At 40.8% G+C, this 19882-nt stretch overlaps 1 protein-coding gene across 4 annotated transcripts in view; it reads right to left on the bottom strand.

Moving 5' to 3' along the window:
* Positions 1-18810, bottom strand: part of LOC140713833 (ornithine decarboxylase-like) — a 34893-nt gene extending 16083 nt beyond the window's left edge. The window contains exons 1-4 of one of the 4 annotated variants that reach the window (XM_073024399.1): positions 18687-18810; positions 14799-14957; positions 8446-8619; positions 6310-6482 (exon numbers count right to left, since the gene is read on the bottom strand). In XM_073024399.1, coding sequence (XP_072880500.1) covers positions 6310-6482; positions 8446-8619; positions 14799-14897 — 446 coding nt within the window. In that variant the 5' untranslated portion in view covers positions 14898-14957; positions 18687-18810. Of the gene's footprint in view, positions 1-6309; positions 6483-8445; positions 8620-14798; positions 14958-16915; positions 16956-18686 lie in introns of those variants that run through there. The other 3 variants (XM_073024402.1, XM_073024398.1, XM_073024401.1) reach the window with 3 other exon arrangements.
* Positions 18811-19882: the final 1072 nt, after the last annotated feature.

Here is a 19882-nt window from a genome sequence, read left to right on the forward strand (position 1 = left end):
AAATAACATAAGAGGTGTTGGAAGTGAATTTATGCCTGTACATTTACATGAAGTAAATTTAAAGTCAGGGTTAGTTACAGGATTTGTTAAGGTAGGATTACAGCATAGCTTACCTGTGAAGGGTATTTCTTTATTGTTAGGTAATGACTTGGCAGGTGGACAAGTTTTTCCTGAAGTGCATTTGACAATGGAGTCAGAGGAACCAGAGGTGAATTCTAACACAGATTTTTCTTGTGTTGTGACTAGAGCTATGGCTAAAAAGATTGATGTGCAGAATGAGGTTGTTACTCATGACTGTTCAACTCAGGATTTGAGTTTTGAGGATGTGTCAGAAACTTTCTTACCTTCGTTGTTTGAACAAGATTCTGGGAGTAAGTCTGACTATGAAGATTTATCTCTGTCTCGGAAGGAGATGATAGCAGAGCAGAATAGAGATCCTGAGATTGTAAAATTAAGGGAACAAGCTTTACTAGGTAGTGAAATTGAGAAGGTGTCAGTAGGATATTATTTGGAAAAAGGAGTGTTGATGAGGAAGTGGAGGTCGCCTACAATTCCTGCAAGTGAGGAATGGAATGTTGTTTACCAGGTGGTTGTTCCTAAAGTTTATCGGAATGAGATTTTGACTTTAGCTCATAGTGTGCCTTTAGGTGGACATCAAGGGGTAAGGAAAACTGTGGACAAGATTTTAAAACATTTTTACTGGCCTGGTCTAAGAAAAGATGTGGCGATGTTTTGTAAGACGTGCCATACTTGTCAAATTGTGGGTAAACCAAATCAGGTTACACCAGTAGCTCCATTACAACCTATTCCAGCATTCGGTGAACCGTTTTCTAAAGTTATTGTAGATTGTGTTGGTCCATTACCAAAGACAAAAACTGGTTATCAGTATTTGTTGACTATCATGTGTACTTCGTCTAGGTTTCCAGAGGCAGTACCACTTAGGAATATAAAAGCTAAAACTGTGACGAAGGCTCTTATAAAATTCTTTACTTATTTTGGATTGCCTAAGGAAATACAAACTGATCAAGGTAGTAATTTTATGTCTGGATTGTTTCAACAGATAGTTTATAAATTGGGAGCTAAGCAAATTACTTCGTCTGCATACCATCCAGAATCGCAAGGTGCTTTGGAGAGGTTTCATTCTACTCTCAAGAATATGATTAGGACATATTGTGTGGAGAATGAAAGTGACTGGGATGAGAGTATAAACTTACTTTTATTTGCAGTAAGGGAATCGGTACAGGAATCTTTAGGTTTTAGTCCATTTGAACTTGTGTTTGGGCATAGAGTTAGAGGACCTTTAGCTTTATTGAAGGAACAATGGATTAGTAAGGAAGTGCATACTAATTTGTTGGACTATGTTTTGAAATTTAAGGACAGGTTACATAAAGCTTGTAGCTTAGCCAAGGAAAATTTAAAGTTGGCTCAGGAGAAAATGAAAACTTGGTATGATAAGGAAGCTAGGATGAGGATGTTTAAGCCTGGAGATAAGGTGTTGGTTCTTTTCCCAGTGCAGACAAATCCTTTACAAGCTAGATTTCATGGACCTTATGAAATTGTGTCTAGAGTTAATGATGTGGATTATGTAATAAAAACTCCAGATCGTAGAAGGTCAACACAACTTTGCCACATAAATATGATTAAACCATATTTTGAGAAACAATCTGATACTGTGACTGTTGTGGTTAGTGAGAATGAGTTGGATTTAACTGGGAACATGATAGATGATTCATCTGACTTTCATTCTAAATCTAACATTGTTTCTGTTAGGTTACCTAATTCGACTATTTTGGAAAATATGGATGAGAAATTAGCACATTTACAGCTAGAGCAGAAACAACAGATGAAGGAATTGATTTTTAAGTATAAGGATTTGTTTCCAGATGTTCCGAGAAGGACTACTATAGCTTCACATGATGTAGATGTTGGAGATGCCAAACCTATTAAACAACATCCATATAGGATGAACATGGAAAAATGTGAACTTGCTGAGAAAGAAATTGAATACATGTTAGAGAATGATATTATTAGACATTCTAACTCGAATTGGAGTTCGCCATGTGTTATGGTGCCAAAACCTGATGGTAGTATTAGGTTTTGTACGGACTATAGAAAGGTGAATGCTGTAACGAAAACAGATGCATATCCAATTCCTAGAGTAGATGATTGTGTAGATAAAGTTGGAAAAGCAAAGTTCCTTACAAAGATTGATTTATTGAAAGGGTATTGGTGTGTTCCACTAACGGACAGAGGTAGAGAGATTTCTGCATTTGTAACTCCATCTGGGTTATATGAGTATAATGTTCTTCCATTTGGGATGAAGAATGCCCCAGGTACTTTTCAGAGGATGATTAATTCTGTGATTCAGGGTTTGAAAGATACTGATGCTTATATTGATGATTTAGTGACAGGAAATGATACTTGGGAAGCACACATTATTGCGGTGGAGAAATTGTTTGAAAAGCTTTCAAAAGCTAACTTGACTATTAATTTAGCCAAGAGTGAATTTGGACATGCTACTGTGACTTACCTTGGTTATGTTGTGGGTCAAGGTAAGGTAGCTCCTGTTCAGGCAAAAGTTCAGGCAATTTTGGAAATTCCCGCTCCGACGGGGAAAAAAACTCTCAGAAGGTTTTTGGGAATGGTAGGATATTATCGAAAATTTTGTAAGAATTTTGCTAATGTTGCCCTTCCATTAACTAATCTTCTGCAGAAGAATGTGAAGTTTGTGTGGACAGTGTTTTGTCAGGAAGCATTTGAAAAATTGAAAACAATGGTATGTGAACAACCTGTGCTTAAGGCGCCTGACTTTGAAAAACCTTTTTCATTAGCTGTGGATGCTAGTGATGAAGCTGTGGGAGCAGTATTGATGCAAAGGAATGAGGGTGATGAGGTTGATCATCCGGTAGCATACTTTTCTAAGAAATTTAATAAGCATCAAAGAAACTATTCAACAATAGAGAAAGAATTGTTATCTCTTGTTTTGGCTTTGGAATATTTTGAGGTATATGTTGGTACAACTCAAAAACCACTTATTGTTTACACTGATCATAATCCGTTAGTTTTTCTGAGTAAGATGAAAAACAAAAACAGAAGATTGTTAAATTGGAGTTTGATGCTACAAGAGTACAATATTGTGATAACTCATATTAAAGGTAAAGATAATGTGGTTGCTGATTGTCTATCTCGATGTTGAATGTACAATGTTTTTTTTTTGGAGTGGTTTTTTTTATTGTAACACTCCTACTGTATTGTATATTGTGTATGTTATATAATTTATACATTTGTTTTTCTTGTAAGTGATTGTTAAAATTTTTGTTCTTGTCAGACCAAAAATGTTTTTTTGGAGGGAGGTGTTACGTACCCGTGACACGTGACGGTGGTACCCTTGTCACGTGACTGGGGTTGAAGTTATACTGGACATGAGGTAATGGTGGAGTGATGTCATTTTCCCGCCAGTAGAGGTCATGTGACAGGTTTTTTCTACAGGGTATAAAAGGGAGACCCACCCTGTCAGGTGGGGCAGTTCGTGGCTGGATTTGCCAAGATGACTTCATGTTACTGTGTGATTTAATGTGATGACGCAGTTTAGTTAAAAATGAAGTTTTATATAATGCCTAAAGTTTAAAAGGTCAGAGCCAACGGTTTCTTTGCTAATGGAGAGTGAAGTTTGGAAGACAAATCGAGAAGAATCGATTTTCGACGACGGATTGACTTCAACCTTGTGTGATCCTCATTCGGAAGGATTTCGTTTACTATTCTCACGATAGTCTCCGCTGGAAAAGCGGGAGATTGAGAATATTGTGGAAGGAAGGTCAGTCACTTTAAGCCGTTATATTTAATAAGATTCGACGTGGGAGTTCGACGCTGGGAATCGAAGGACATCGACGTGGAAGAGAATTTAAATCGTTTTAAAAAGTCTCTCCTTTTAAAAGTACCGTGAGTTTTTGAACTGTCGGCATATCGCTTTAAAGGACTGAGTTCTTTTCAAATACTGCTTTAAAGACTGTTTGGGACTGCAAAGCTATTAAGAACTGTTTGAGCAGCTGCCAGCAGCTGAGCTCGGACCATTGTTTGGGTTTGTTTACATTTGAAGGGGGTTTGTTATCAGTGTTTAATAAACGTGTTATTTGTTATAAAAACCCTTCGTCTAACTCATCTATAATTATTGTTGCCTGAATACGTAACACTGAATAAACCTGAATCCTTGACAAACTACAGACCAGCACATGTATTACTGGAAGAATGCCAAACACACTGAAGAAGCAGAAGGACAGAATGTACCCTTCCCTTGAATTGAGGTCTGGCTAGCTGCACTTGTGTATAAAGGAGTGACTATGCTGTCTGTTTTTTTTGGAGGCTGTCATCGGAACTTGTGTGGTGCTAGTCTCCCCTTGCTGCAAGGAAAATAAATGTGCTTCTGATTGATCCACTCTGTTGTTTGCTGTAGGATGTGGTGAAAAGGAGCTCACACTCTGTTCCTCAGCGCTTCCCAGACCCTTACCATTCCTATCCTGCTTTGATTTCTCACATACGAGGACTGGAATAAGATTAACAAACCTTATTAACAAAAACAAATTACACTAAAGGACTGTACTATCTTATGCTGTTCCCAATCCACTTTGAATGCTCTGAGTTACAATTAGTGTCCCTCGGTGCCACTGAGAATAAATTTCTACTAGGAGATTGAACCGCTATATCTTTCAGCAAAGAACACACTGCTGATGTCAAGGATGTGTGCTTAGCTCACTGTTCTACTCTCCCTGCACTCATGGCTGTTTTGCTAGGCACCACTCAAACACCATCTATAAATTTGCTGATGACACAACTGATGTAGGTATAGTTTCAGATGGTGACGAAAGAGATACATCAACTAGTTGAATGGTGTCACAACAACAATCTTGCACTCAGTGTTAATAAGATGAAGGAATTGACTGTGAACTTCAGGAATGGGGAGTCAAGGGAACACACACCAGTTCTTATCAAAGGATCAGCAGTGGAAAGGTTGAGCAATTTCAAATTCCTGCATGTCAACATCTAAGGATCTATTCTGGGCGCAACATATTGCATCTCCATCTGGTATGGGAGCAACCAAGCACTGGACCAGAAGTTCCTGCAGAGGACTGTGAGAACAGCTGAGAAGGTCATAGGCGCCTCCTGAACATCCACGGGGACATTTATCAGGAGTGATGTGTACGCAGGGTTCCACCCATCCATCCAGCATCCTCTCTGACTTTCTACCATCAAGCAGGAGATTCTGATGCATCAAAACAATAATGGTCAGGATGGGGAACAGTTTCTTCCCTCAGGCCATGAGGCTTCTGAACTCCCTGCTGCATTGCATTTGAATTCTCTCTGGCTAATCTGTTCTGTGCCTTACAATATTTATTTAACGTGCTTTAGTTTGTTTATACATGTGTAATCCATCTGTAGGTTTTATCTTAACATTCATAAGTTATTGTGTGTTATGTGTACTATTGTGCTTTACACTCTGGTTCAGAGAAATGTCTCGTTTGATGATATATAGGTATATAGTTAAATGAAATAAACTTGATTTGACTTGATGTAATCACAAAGAAGGCATGAGAGTGTCTGTATTTCATTTGGAGTAGCAGCAGACTTTTGGTATTTCACGAAGCTCTCTCTCAAATTTCTACATTACGTGGAGCGCGTTCTGACTGGATGTATCACCATCTGGTATGGAGGGGACCACTGCGCTGGATTGGAAAAAAGCTGCAGAGGGTTGCAAACCCAGCCAGCTCCATCATGGGCACGAACCTCCCCTGCATCAAGGACATCTTCAAAAGGTGATGCCTCAGAAAGACAGCATCCATCTTTAAGAACCCTCATCACCCAGGATGTGCTCTTACCTCAATGTTACCATCAAGGAGGAAGTACAGGAGCCTGAGGATACACACTCAATATTTTTAAAATAGTTTCTTCCCCTTCGTCGTCAGCTTTCTGAATGGGCAATGAATGGATGTACACAACCTCACTATGTATTTTTTGCTCTATAAACAGTCAGTGGTTTGGGCCAAGACCCTTCATCAGTCCTGGAAAGGAAGGGGGTACAAGCCAGAATATTTCTGCCATGAATGCTGGAGTTTTAGGGGGAACACAGGAGATAGTGTTGTAGAACAGAGAAATATGTAGAACTAGATGAAGGCCAGCACTATGGAAGGACATATGAAAAGTGAACGACAATTCAGACAGGTGTCTACAGAGAATATCAAAAGTAGATGCATATTGTCTACATTTCAGTTGAAATTATCAGCTGATTCAGACGAGAAAGAGATAATTGTCATTTACATCGCAGTGGGATGGACCCGTGCAACTTTGAAAAGTTCATCTTTGTTATCGAATGTCATCATCTGAATCCCATTGGTGGCAGCAAATTTAATATAAGAGCTCTCCTTGCAGGGGTGTGCATAAATGATTCTCTCTGGGGGGACCCCAATATCTTGTACCATCGCAATCTCATTCTGTTGGGACAGAAAGAGAGTTATCTTTAATATTTTTTATTTTTCTGAGTTCATTGATTGGTAAATTGTCACATATACTGAAGTTCAGTGGAAAGCTTTGTCTTGCATACTGTCCATAATTCATTAATTTCATTCCGACAATGCATTGAAGTGGTAGAAGGGTAACAACAGAATGCAGAGAAACACAGAAAGTACAGTGACAGTAACATGCATGTAGACAGTGAAGTACAAGGCAATAGATTGTGAGGTCTAGAGTCCATCTTATCTTGGTGGGATACAAGGGTGGTGAGTCTGGGGACTATATAGGGTGAACCAGAGGCAGAGATAGGCAGAACAAAGGGGCAACTATCCGATGAGGGCAGAACAGGAATCAGCCACAGAGTAAAGTAGGGAGAGCAAAATCATTTTGGCACTGGGCCACAAAACATGGGACAACATGGTAGCGTAGTGGTTAGCATAACATTCAATTCCTGCCAACGTCAATAAGGAGCTTATACATTCTACCTGTGACTATGTGGGTTTCCTCCCGGAACTCCAGTTTTCTCCCACATTCCAAAGACATATGGGTTAGGGTTATAAGATGTGGGCCTGCTATATTGCTGCTGGAAGCATGGTGACACTTGTGGGCTGCCCAGCACATCCTGAAGCTGTTGGTTGTTAATGCAAACAACACAGTTCACTGTATGTTTTGAAGTACAGTACTGTGCAAATGTCTTGGGCACATAGGTATAGCTAGGATGCCTAAGACTTTTGCACAGTACTGTCGAAATTTTATGTATTGCACTGTACTACTGCCATTTTTTTTAAAATCACGACGTTTGGGTGATGATAATCCTGATTGTGATATGGGTTTCAGTTGTGGATTGAGAGTGGGAAGGGGGCAGGGAGAGTGGAATCATGGTTAGGAGAAGGGGAAGGGAGAGGGGAGGGTGCGGGAAGCACTGGAGAGACATTCTGTAATGATCAATAAATGAACTGTGTAGAATCAGATGACCTTGCCTGGTGTCTCAGGGCTGGTCTGTCTGCACTCACACCGTCTCCATCCCCTGGCACTCCTTCTCTGCCACATGTTCCTGCACCTCCACCTTCACCATTCCCAGCATGCTTTGCTCCAGCCAGATTTACAAACTTGCTCTCTACTCCACTTTGACAGATACAATACTGACTATATATATATGTGCAATATACTGTATATATGACAAATAAATCTAATCTTTAATGTTAAATGTGAAGCAATGCAAGGAGACGAGGACAGCACCGTCATGCAGAGTGAGCTATGAAATGGTTCAAAAGAAAGGACGAAGCGAGAGCAAACCAGCTGTGGGGGAACAGAGGCAACGAGAAGCACGGAGAAGTGCAGAGGTGGCAGGACAACACTGAGTAGATCTGGCAAATGGGTCACGACATGTAATAGGAATATAGAGGAAACGGCACCAACAATCATTCCACGGCCAAAGTCATTTAAATCACACTTTTTCCCCATTCTGATGTTTTGTCTGACATAAACTGAACCTCTTGACCAGGTCTGCATGTTTTCATGCATTGAGTTGCTGCCACATGATTCTCTGATTAGATATTTGCATTAATGAGCAGGCGTATCTAATAAAATGGCCACTGAGTGTATAGTGAGGCATTGAATTGACTTTATTACTTACATCCTTCATATACATAAAGAGTAAAAATCTTTACGTTACGTCTCCGTTTAAATGTGCAACGTGCAATTATAGTAATTTATAATCAATTTTATGTACAACAGGATAGTCAATATAACAAATACAGTTGCATCAGCATTAATTAAGCAGCCTGCTGGCCTGGTGGAAGAAGCTGGCCCAGAGCCTGTTGGTCCTGACTTTTATGCTGTGGTACCATTTCCCGCAAAGTTTGGGAGATTTTCCATTGTTGCATACATTAACATATTTTAATATTTAAAGGACATCAGTGAGCTCATTATTCCAAATCCTACCTTACTGGCACAGTCAAAGCCGATCCCTAATTGAGCAAGGGTCCAAACTATTGGTTTGCTGTCATTGCATTTCACAGCGTAGAAAGGTTTCACTCGAGGCAATGTCATCTTCCACTGATGGTGTTTCTTTATGACTTCACCCAAGTCGGCAACGTAGAAAGCATCTGTGTTATCCTGCAACACAAGGCATGGTGATCATACTGACTGTCATTATCCACTAATTTAACATTATTAGATTCCTTCACTTAGCCTTCTCTGCTAAATTCAATAAGTTGAGCAAAACATTGGAATGCTGTGCTGTTCATGTGTTTCGTAAAATACATAGAAAGATTTGTCAGTGCTGCTCCGGGGGGTGGGTGTTTGAACAAGAGTTGTAGGACATGGCAGATCGTGGGGTAGTTGTGGGAAAAGACGTTATTAAGACCACGTTTACAAAGGCAGGAATCAAAAGCATGGTGGCAATAATGTTCTTAGTTATGTCTATTTCAATGCACGGAGTATTGTAGGTAAGGCAGATGAGTTTACAGCATGGATAAGCAGATGGAATTATGACACTGATGTCAATGATGACTAGTGTAGAATGAAGAACACTCATTAAAAATGTGGCCACTAAACAGTATAGTTTGAGAATGAGAATAATTCATTGTAAAAGGGATAAGTTTATTTTGAATTAAAGGTCTCTTTTCTAATAAAGATTTCTTTATCTCATCATCAACATTTATCTTATTCCATAAATCAATCAAATGTTTTAGTATAGAAACAACAACACACACAAAATGCTGGTATAACACAGCAGGCCAGGCAGCATCTATAAGAGAAGCACTGTCGATGTTTCGGGCCGAGACCCTTCGTCAGGACTAACCGAAAGGAAAGATAGGAAGAGATTTGAAAGTAGTGGGGGGAGGGGGAAATGCGAAATGATAGGAGAAGACCGGAGGTGGTGGGATGAAGCTAAGAGCTGGAAAGGTGATTGGCTGAAGTGATACAGAGCTGGAGAAGGGAAAGGATCATGGGACGGGAGGCCTCAGGAGAAAGAAAGGAGGGGGGAGCACCAGAGGGAGATGGAGAACAAGCAAACAACTAAATATATCAGGGATGGGGTAAGAAGGGGAGGAGGGGCATTAACGGAAGTTAGAGAAATCAATGTTCATACCATCAGGTTGGAGGCTACCCAGCCGGTATATAAGGTGTTGTTCCTCCAACCTGAGTTTGGATTCATTTTGACAATAGAGGAGGCGATGGATAGACATATCAGAATGGGAATGGGACGTGGAATTAAAATGCGTGGCCACTGGGAGATCCTGCTTTCTCTGGCGGACCGAGCGTAGGTGTTCAGCGAAACGGTCTCCCAGTCTGCGTCGGGTTTCACCAATATATAAAAGGCCACACCGGGAGCACCGGACGCAGTATACCACACCAGCCGACTCACAGGTGAAGTGTCGCCTCACCTGGAAGGACTGTCTGGGGCCCTGAATGGTGGTGAGGGAGGAAGTGTAAGGGCAGGTGTAGCACTTGTTCCGTTTACAAGGATAAGTGCCAGGAGGGAGATCGGTGGGAAGGGATGGGGGGGACGAGTGGACAAGGGAGTCATGTAGGGAGCGATCCCTGCAAAAAGCAAAAAGAGGGGGAGGAGGGAAAAATGTGTTTGGTAGTGGGATCCCATTGCAGGTGGCGGAAGTTACGGAGAATTATATGTTGGACCTGGAGGCTGGTGGGGTGGTAGGTAAGGACAAGGGGAACCCTATCCTGAGTGGGGTGGTGGGTTGATGGGGTGAGGGCAGATGTGCGGGAAATGGGAGAGATGCGTTTGAGAGCAGAGTTGATGGTGGACGAAGGGAAGCCCCTTTGTTTAAAAAAGGAAGACATCTCCTTCATCCTGGAATAAAAGGCCTCATCCTGAGAGCAGATGCGGCGGAGACGGAGGAATTGTGAGAAGAGGATAGCCTTTTTGCAAGAGACAGGGTGGGAAGAGGAATAGTCCAGGTAGCTGTGAGAGTCTGTAGGCTTATAGTAGATATCAGTATAGAGGCCATCTCCAGAGATGGAGAGAGAAAGAAAGATCAAGAAAGGGGAGGGAGGTGTCGGAAATGGACCAGGTAAATTTGAGGGCAGGGTGAAAGTTGGAGGCAAAGTTAATGAAGTTGACGAGTTCAGCATGCGTGCAAGAGGCAGCGCCAATGCAGTTGTCGATGTAGCGAAGGAAAAGAGGGGGATGGATACCGGTATAGCCTTGGAACATGGACTGTTCCACAAAGCCAACCAAAAGGCAGGCATAACTGGGACCCATACGGGTGCCCATGGCTACACCCTTGGTTTGGAGGAAGTGGGAGGAGCTAAAGGAGAAATTATTGAGAGTAAGAACTCGTTCCGCTAGATGGAGGAGAGTGGTGGTAGAGGGGAATTGGTTAGGTCTGGAATCCAAAAAAAAAAACGAAGAGCTTCGAGACCATTAGTATAGGCGATTCTTTCTTTTCCCGTATCCATTTTGATTCCCATTTATATATAAAATCTTCTGGTATATTTTCTCTTATTTTATCTAATTCTATTCTAATCCATGCCGGTTTATCTTCATCAAAAAAAGATGCAATAAATCTAAGTTGATATGCTTTGTAATAATTCTTAAAATTTGGTAATTGTAACCCTCCTGGGTCAAATTTCCATGTCAATTTTTCCAACGATATTCTTGACATCTTACCTTTCCAAAGGAATTTCCTCACACATCTATTTAACTCTTGAAAGAACTTCTGTGGTAATTATATTGATAGTGTTTGGAATAAATATTGTAATCTAGGGAATATATTCATTTTTACAGCATTGACTCTACCTATTAATGTTATTGGTAACATCATCCATTTATCAAGATCCTCTTGAATTTTTTTCAATAATGGCAAATAATTTAGTTTAATATATATTATAACTGGTTTCAAAAGGGATTAGATATATAGGAGACTGTTTTGAAGGAGGTATATTAATGTCATTTGACCAATTAAAGAATAAATATAAAATATCAAATAACACTCTTTTCTGTTATTTCCAATTAAGGGCTTATTTAAGAGATAAACTGGGTCAAACAATGTTATTGCTGAAACCTAATGAAATAGAAACTTCAATTAATAAAGGAAAAATTTAAAAAATTATGTCTGGTATGTATAATTTGATTCAAAAACAGGCAATTAAACAAGGAATTCATAAGTCAAGACAAAAATGGGAAACTGATTTGAATATTAAAATTGATGAAACAAGTTGGTCAAGATTATGTCTTGACAGTATGACAAATACAATAAATGTTCGACTAAGATTAGTGCAATATAACTTTTTACATCAAATATATATTACACAACAAAAAATAAATAGATTAAACTGAAGTTTATCTGATCAATGTTTTTGATGTAATCAAGAAATTGGTACTTTTTTACAGTCTACTTGGTCTTGTTTTAAAATTCAACCTTTTTGGACAAATTTAAGTGTTTTACTGGAACAAATTATTGGAATACAACTTCCACATAATCCAACATTATTTTTACTAGGTGATATTCAAGGGATAAAATTTGCCTTTATAATTAACACAAAGTACACTGCAGATGCTGTGGTCAAATCAACACGTACAAACAAGCTGGATGAACTCAGCAGGTCGGCACCATCCATTGAAACGAGCAGTCAACGTTTCGGGCCGAGACTTAGTCAGTCCTGACAAAGGGTCTCGGCCTGAAACATTGACTGCTCGCTTCAACGGATACTGCCTGACCTGCTGAGTTCATCCAGCTTGTTTGTACGTGTTGCCTTTATAATTAAATGGGAGGGTGGGGTGGGAATGTCAAGTTTTTGACGTGATAATAGCACAGGTAACAGCTGCCAATAAGGTGAGCACTGAGCTGTGGGATGTGGATCTGTTGGTCTTTACTTCAAAAACTAGTAACCAGATTTATGTAGTAAGCACAAGGCCATGTGGATCTAATTTGTAATTTTAAAATAATCGTAGTTGGTTGTCATTGATAGGGTAGTGAAGAAATCATATGGCAATCTAGTCTTTGTCAATAGCAGCATTGAGTTCAAGAGTCAAGAAGTTATGTTGGAGCTTTATAAATCTCTGGTTAGCCCGTATCTGAAATACTGCCTTTAATTCTGGTTTTCCATTTCAGGAAGGATGTGGAGACTCTGGAGAGGTTTATCAGGATGCTGCCTATGCTATGAAGAGGGATTGGGCAAACTGGAATAGCAGAAGCTGAGGGGAGACCTGATAGGAAAGTTATAAGATTATGAAGGGCGTAGATAGACAGCCTATATCCTATTCACCAAGGTCAAAAGGTTTAATTTTAGAGGGTATATATTAAAGGTGAGAGGCAGCAAGTTCAAAGGAGAGGAGCAGGGCAAATTATATTTTTTTAATATTTTTTTTTAAAACGCAGACTGGGAGTTACCTAGAGAGCGCTGCCAAGCTTGGTTGTGGAAACAAATATGATGGGAGTATTTAAGAAGCTCTCAGAGAGGCACATGCATGTACAGAGAATGGAGAGATGTGGATTTGTGTAGGTAGGAAGGACTAGTTTAGTGGGCTTTTAATTATTGACAGAATTAGTTCAGCACAACATTGTCAGCCAAAAGTTCTGTTGCCATGCCGTCCTCTTCTATGTTCTTCTGGGATTACTGTGGGTAGGTACAAGGTATATCATAGATATGACGGGCCGAAGGGCCTGCTTCGATGCTGTGTGATGCTCTCCGATTTTCACACAGAAACCACATTAGATCTCACCGTTCATTCAATATCCCATAATTAAATATCAGAATAAAGTTGTTTGGTTGCTCAAGGTAACAGAGGTGATGATGTAAAGTTTGGCATTTGATGTCATTTTCCCCAATGGATGATTCAATTTATTGGTGATAACCACACTTATTTCTGAGGAAATAAATGCATTAAGCAACCCAAAGCATGTAAAAATGTCATAAGCAACATTTTATTTGTGCCCCCTCTAAATCCATAATTGAACAAGCAGTTTGCACGAGCTCGGACTAATGAATTTTTATTTCTCATTGACCGGTTCCTGTTCTGACAAATGATGTAATGATCAGCATTTGAATACCACTTGGTTTCTGTGAAAGATCTATAACATTTTTAACTGAAGCTGTAGTTTATACCTGAATGGTAAAGATTGATCTCAGGTGTTTATCTTGATGCTTTCTCCATCTGTTCTGGACAGAGGAACCTATTTTTCTAAGCAGTACTTAAAAGACATTTGTATTTATTTCCCTCCCAGTTATCACTTTGCTCTGATTACTTTGTTCCTGCAGGAAGCCTTTGCTACTCATTTTGAAATTCAGACCCATGGAAAAAATCCAAGAAGGCAATGAGGGGAGTTGGGTTCCAGTTCAGATATGTTCCCATTATCACCAAGTTGCTGGAGTGAAAATCACTGACACAAGCAAGTGACACAAGAGAGACTGTAGATGCTGGAAATCTGCAGCAATGTATGCAAAATTCAGGGAGAACTCAGCAGATCAGGCAACATCTATGGAGTCTGATGAAGGGTCTCAGCTTGAAATGTTGATTGTTCATTTGCCTCAATAGAGGCTGCCTGATTTGCTGACTTTTTCCAGCATTTTGTCTGTGTTGCTTCATACAAAGTAATAGTTTTATTTGCAGATACAGTACTGTGCAAAACTCTTAGGCACCTACTGTACATATAGCAAGACATTTGCAAAGTACTCTCTTTGTCAGCGTGGAGCGGAGAGCAAGTTTGTAAACCTGGTGAGAGAAAAGAGTGTTGGGAGTGACGAGGGTGGAGTGCCGTGAGAGATGTGTGGAGGTGCAGAGAAGGAGTGCTAGGGGCGGTGGTGACGCAGGTGCGACACGCCCAGCCCTGAGACACTAGGCAAGGTCATTTGATTCCAAACAAGTGGTTTATTGATCATTACTCTGGTGTTTACTCTCTGGTGCTTCCTGCTCCCTCCCCCTTCCCTTCCTGTTTTCCCAACCATAATTCCCCTCTCCTTGCCCTCTTTCCACTCTCCGTCCACAATAGAGACCCATATTTAGGAGCCTAAGACTCTTGTATAGTACTGTATGTTGATGTTCTGATAAATGGATCATAGTATCAGTGAATGCCAGAAATATTTAATTTGATATTAATGAGCTCAGCCACTTTGTCACAGTAGAAGATAATTTACTTTTGTTACTAGCATTCCTTGAGGATTATTGTAACTTCAGGCATTTGATATGTAATTCTTTTTTTGAATATATTGTCAAGATTAATAGTGGCAGAACTTGTTATCCTGAATAAGCAAAACAATTACATGTACCTTCTGATTATAACTTAATCTGAAATGTACTATTGACATAACATTATGTCAATACTCACTGTGAGCTTTTTCTCATTGATCTTCTGGCCAATGACATCCATGGCCATGACCCCCTCCTCCAAAATGACAAAGTTGGTCTCATTAACACAGCCTTCCATTTTCAGTGTTTGCAGGGGGCTTGGTGCTATTCCAGAATTCAACAATGGAACTAATTTAGTCTTAAATAAAAATCCAAAATATTAGAAATATCACAATAAAGATTATCAGAGGCTGGTGCAAGTGTTGTTTTCTACATAAACTTTCAGGTTAAATATTGGAATGTTTTAACAATGTCATTCAAGAGATAGAAATAGGTGCTCTTCATCAAAATGTATGACATGACAACACATTCGCAAGTAATTCTTGGGCAAGAGAATTTGATGCTATTATGGAGCAATTAACAAAAAATTTAACAAAAATTGTGTGAAACTACGGTATGAAAGATAATATTTTTGTCACTGCACAAGATTCAACTGTGTATTGTTATCATCGGCAGCAAAATTTGCCACTGCTATGAATTCTCCAGTTTCAGATTAACTGTTAAAAGTCAAACAATAGAAATAGCTGCTTCTCAAGCGAATGCAAGGCCATAAGATACAGGAGCAGAATTAGACCATTTGCCCATCGAGTCTGCTCTGCTATTTCATCATGGCTGATCCATTCTCCCTTTCAACCTCAATCTCCCGTCTTCTCCCCGCACACCTTCATGCCCTGACTAATCAAGAATCGATCAACCTCTGCCTTAAATATACCCAGTGACTTGGACTCCACGGCCACTTTTGACAATGAATTCCACATATTCACTGCTCTCTGGCTGAAGAAATTCCTCCTCATCTCTGTTTTAAAAGGACATCCCTTTAATTTGAAAGGCACGAATGCTGTCGTAGTATTCTGTAACAGGTTTGTTGCGGCCTTGCATGTTAACATTAAGCACATTTAAGTGCTCTGTTATATCCACCAGAAATGCAAGATCGTGAAGCCAGTCTGGGTCATCCAACTCTGCCACTGGCTTCCCTTTCTCGTTCATAAACGGCCCAATTTCTGCACGCAATTGAAAATAATGTTTGAGCACAACCCCTCTGCTCAACCAGCGGACTTCAGTGTGGTAGGGTAGGCTGTTTCCAATATTACATTCGGACAAAAGAGTGTCAAATTGCAGATGATTAAATCCCTTTGCTTTAATAAAATTAACTGTTTTGGTTACTACATCCATGACATTGTCCATTTATAGGCTCCTGCTACATATCGCCTCTTGGTGTATAATACAATGAAAATTCTAGAATTCCTGCTCTGGATTCTGTCTGAACTTTCTCTCTGAGTTTCACAACACCACCTGCCTTTTTCCCGACCATGGACGTTGCGCCATCTGTTGCCACGCTGACAGTGTGACTGCAGTCAACCCCCTGTCTGCCCAGGCTTCGACGAGGCTGGAGAAAACCGTCGTTCGCCGTTGTGGTGTTTGTCATGGGCACCATCTCCACAAACTCCTTGGTGACGGTCAAAGATGCATCAACACCACGAATAAATATTCCCAATTGAGATACAACAGTCACGTCGGTGCTCTCATCAATTGCAATAGAGAAGGCAATAAATGACTTCACTTTGTCTTTTAGTTGACTGTTCAAATCTCCTGCAAGGTCCCCGATTCTCTCTGCCACAGTATTTCTTGACAAGCTGATATTACAAAAAGTCTGTCTCTTCTCAGGGCACACCAGCTCAGTCGCCGTCAGCATGCACACTTTGACGAATTCCCCCTCTGACGCAGCAGCTATTTTGTTGGCAATAATATAGCTGGCTTCAACAGCTCCATCATGAGTCTCTCAACTTTTGGTGAACCTGATTGCTGTTTTTTTCAGAGCTGCTTCAAGCTCTTTAACCTTTTGCGTCCTGAGTTGTCCTGCTACTTGTCATATTTTTCTCTGTGTGGCGTCTCATAGTGTTGTTTGATATTGAACTCTTTAGCCACAGCCAATTGTTGCGAGCATATCAGACACACAGGTTTGCCGTTGACCTCACAGAAGAAAAAACGATCTTCCCAATTATCGTTGAATATCCGACCTTCGATGTCAACATTTCTTGGAAAGCATTTTGAACCACAGCAGCAAACAGTGTCAGCCTTGATACGGGTGTTACTTACCTGAATACTCCGTGTTTATACCGTGTTTGCCGACGTAAGTGGGGCCTTATTAGTCTTCAGTACAGGGTGGTAAGTGCTTATGCACAGCAGGTGGTTAACTGCCACCTACTGTACGGCTGCCGTACTGATACATAATAAATAGTCATGAATGTACTTTTTTACCCCCAAATCCTCCCGCGGGCCAGATTGGACTCTTTCGCCGACCAGTAGTTTGACACCCCTGCTGTAGAACCAAAAGCTCTTACCCTGTTAAGCAGCCTCATGTTTGGCCTTTTGTCAAAGGCCATATGAAAATCCAAGTACATAACATCCACCTTTGTCACATATATGACATGACACCATATTAATAATAAATTATTGGGCAAGAGAAAGTGAATCATACATATGACATGGCAACACATTTGGAATTAATGATTGGACAAGAGAACATGATATCCCCTTAACTATTATGGAGCTAGAAACTAAAAAAAAGAATGTTCTTTAAAAAAAAGTTGTAAATATACAGTAGTAACACACACAAACTGTCTGGAAGCGTTTCTCCCCTCCACCTTCCCTCTTCTCTATTTCTCCACTCTGGCCTCCCTCCACATCCTTCCTGTAGTGAGGCAACCAGAACTGAACACACTACTCCAAGTGGGGTCTGACCAGGGTCCTATATAGCTGCAAGATTACCTCTCGGATCCTAAATTCAATTCCACGACTGATGAAGGCCAATACACCATATACTTTCTTAACCACAGAGTCAACCTGCACAGCTGCTTTGAGCGTCCTATGGACTTGGACCCCAAAACCCCTCTGATCCTCCACACTGCCAAGAGTCTTACCAGTTGAGCATTGGACCAGAAGTCACTACTAAGGACTGTGAGACCGGCTGAGAGGATCATGGGGGTCTCCCTACCATCTATTGGGGACATTTATCAGGAGTGCTGCATACGCAGGGCCCTTAGTATAATTAAGGATCCCACCCTTCCACCCAGCATCCTCTTTGACTTTCTACCATCAGGCAGGAGGCTCTGATGCATAAAAACAAAAATGGTCAGGATGGGAAACAGTTTCTTCCCCCAAGCCATTCGGCTTCTGAACTCCCTGCCGCATCATATTCAAAGTGTCACGGGCTATTCTGTTCCGTACATTACAACCTTTAATATTTATGCACTTCTTAAATTGTTAAATGACAATAAACTTGACTTCAGCTTGATCTGCAGATTTTCTCGTGTTTGTGATTGCTCACAATACTCCAGGTTTGGTTGGATTACAATCCTCAAGATCCTGCTTTTCAGCTTTCTACCTCACTCCCTATATTCTCTCTTTAGGTCCTCAACCCTTTCCCTATCAATGCCATTGGTACCTATACGTACCACAACTGCTGGCTGTTCACCCTGCCCCTTTAGAATGCTGTGAACCTGCTCCAAGATGTCCTTGACCCGGGCACATGGGAGGCAATATCAGGGCGTCTCTCACATCCACAGGATCTCCTGCTTGCCTCTCTAACTATGGAATCCCCTGTCACTACTGCACTCCACTTCCCCCCACCCCCCAGAGTGTCTGAGCCACAGAGCCAGACTCAGCCAGCCAGAGAGCTGGTCGCTGTGGCTTTCTGCTGCTCTGCACTGTAGGCATTGTGTCAGGCTACACTGTGACCCAAGAAAGCAAATACAACTCACATGCACTGAAGTATAGTGAAAAGCTGTCTTGCACACCATTCAAACAGATCAATTCATTACATCAAGGTAAAACATCAACATAATTCAGAATAAAATGTAACACTTACAGAGAAAGTGCAATGAAGGTAGACAATAAACTACAAGGTCAAAACGCTGTGGTTTGTGAGGTCAATTCCTCTATCGTACTAGGGAGCCGATCGGTAGTCTTTCAACAGCGGGATGGAAGCTGTCCTTCAGCCAAGCAGTACGTGATTTGAGGTTTTTATATCACCTAGCCGATGGGAGGGAAGAGCAGAGCAAACACCTGGGATGGGTGGAGTCTATGACAATGCTGGCTGCTTTACTGAGGCATCGTGAAGTGCAGAAAGAGTCCACTGAGGCTTGGATTAAATTGGGGGATTGCTGGGTGCTGGGTGCTGCAGCTTGAAGGGCCAGAGGGGCTCATTCCACGTGGTATCTCAATAAATAAAATCTCCCTTTATGACCTTAAAATAGAAGGATGAACATTGATGAGACAGTTGGTTTAAGGATGAAATCTTAGGGCTGTAATACTCCTTTCTTGATGCCACTGACGTCAGTGTTACCAGGTCTCACTTAATCAAATTTCTCTCACCTCTAGAATTAAGCTTTGCAGCTAGGCTGTAATAACATCTAGAGTCAAATAATCCTTGTGAGACCCATTCTGGCCACTATTTGATAGGGCATTGCTGAGTTCAAACTATTTGACAACATCAACAGTATGGTCCTTTAATGTATGAATAACTGAGACTAAACGGATGAGGTGGTAGTTAGCTGGACTAGATTTGACCCGAAACACCCCCGAAATCTCTTTTCCGTAGGCCGAAGAGCCTGTTCCTGTGTTGTGGTGCTCTATGACTATGTGAAAATAACAGAATTTAAAGTTCACTATGGTGCTCCAGGGTTCAGGACGACTGTTTAGAGTTGAGATGGTAGGCGGGCAAGGGTTAACTGTATTAAGCAACAAGGTGCACAAATTGAGATCATTGATCAAAACAATGCTTCCTCCCAAAACTGGAATTAAAATTTCTTGAGGGCTATAATTAGCTGAAAGCTAAAAGTGTGTTGCAATTAACTTTTTCTCACATTTCTCCCAGCTACTTGTCAGTTTGGAAAAACTTTTATTTTCATGGAAATATATTTCGGAACAGAAGACTTGGTTACTCCATCCAGGTTGTCAACCTTTAGTAATACCCCAGGGCTTTACATGGAATAGTTACGAGCATGTCTCAAATCTATGTTTACAATTAGAATGGAGAATTGTGGTGAGGCAGAAAAAGAAATC

This window comes from Hemitrygon akajei, chromosome 20 (assembly GCF_048418815.1).
Source record: "Hemitrygon akajei chromosome 20, sHemAka1.3, whole genome shotgun sequence".
Lineage (NCBI taxonomy): Eukaryota > Metazoa > Chordata > Chondrichthyes > Myliobatiformes > Dasyatidae > Hemitrygon > Hemitrygon akajei.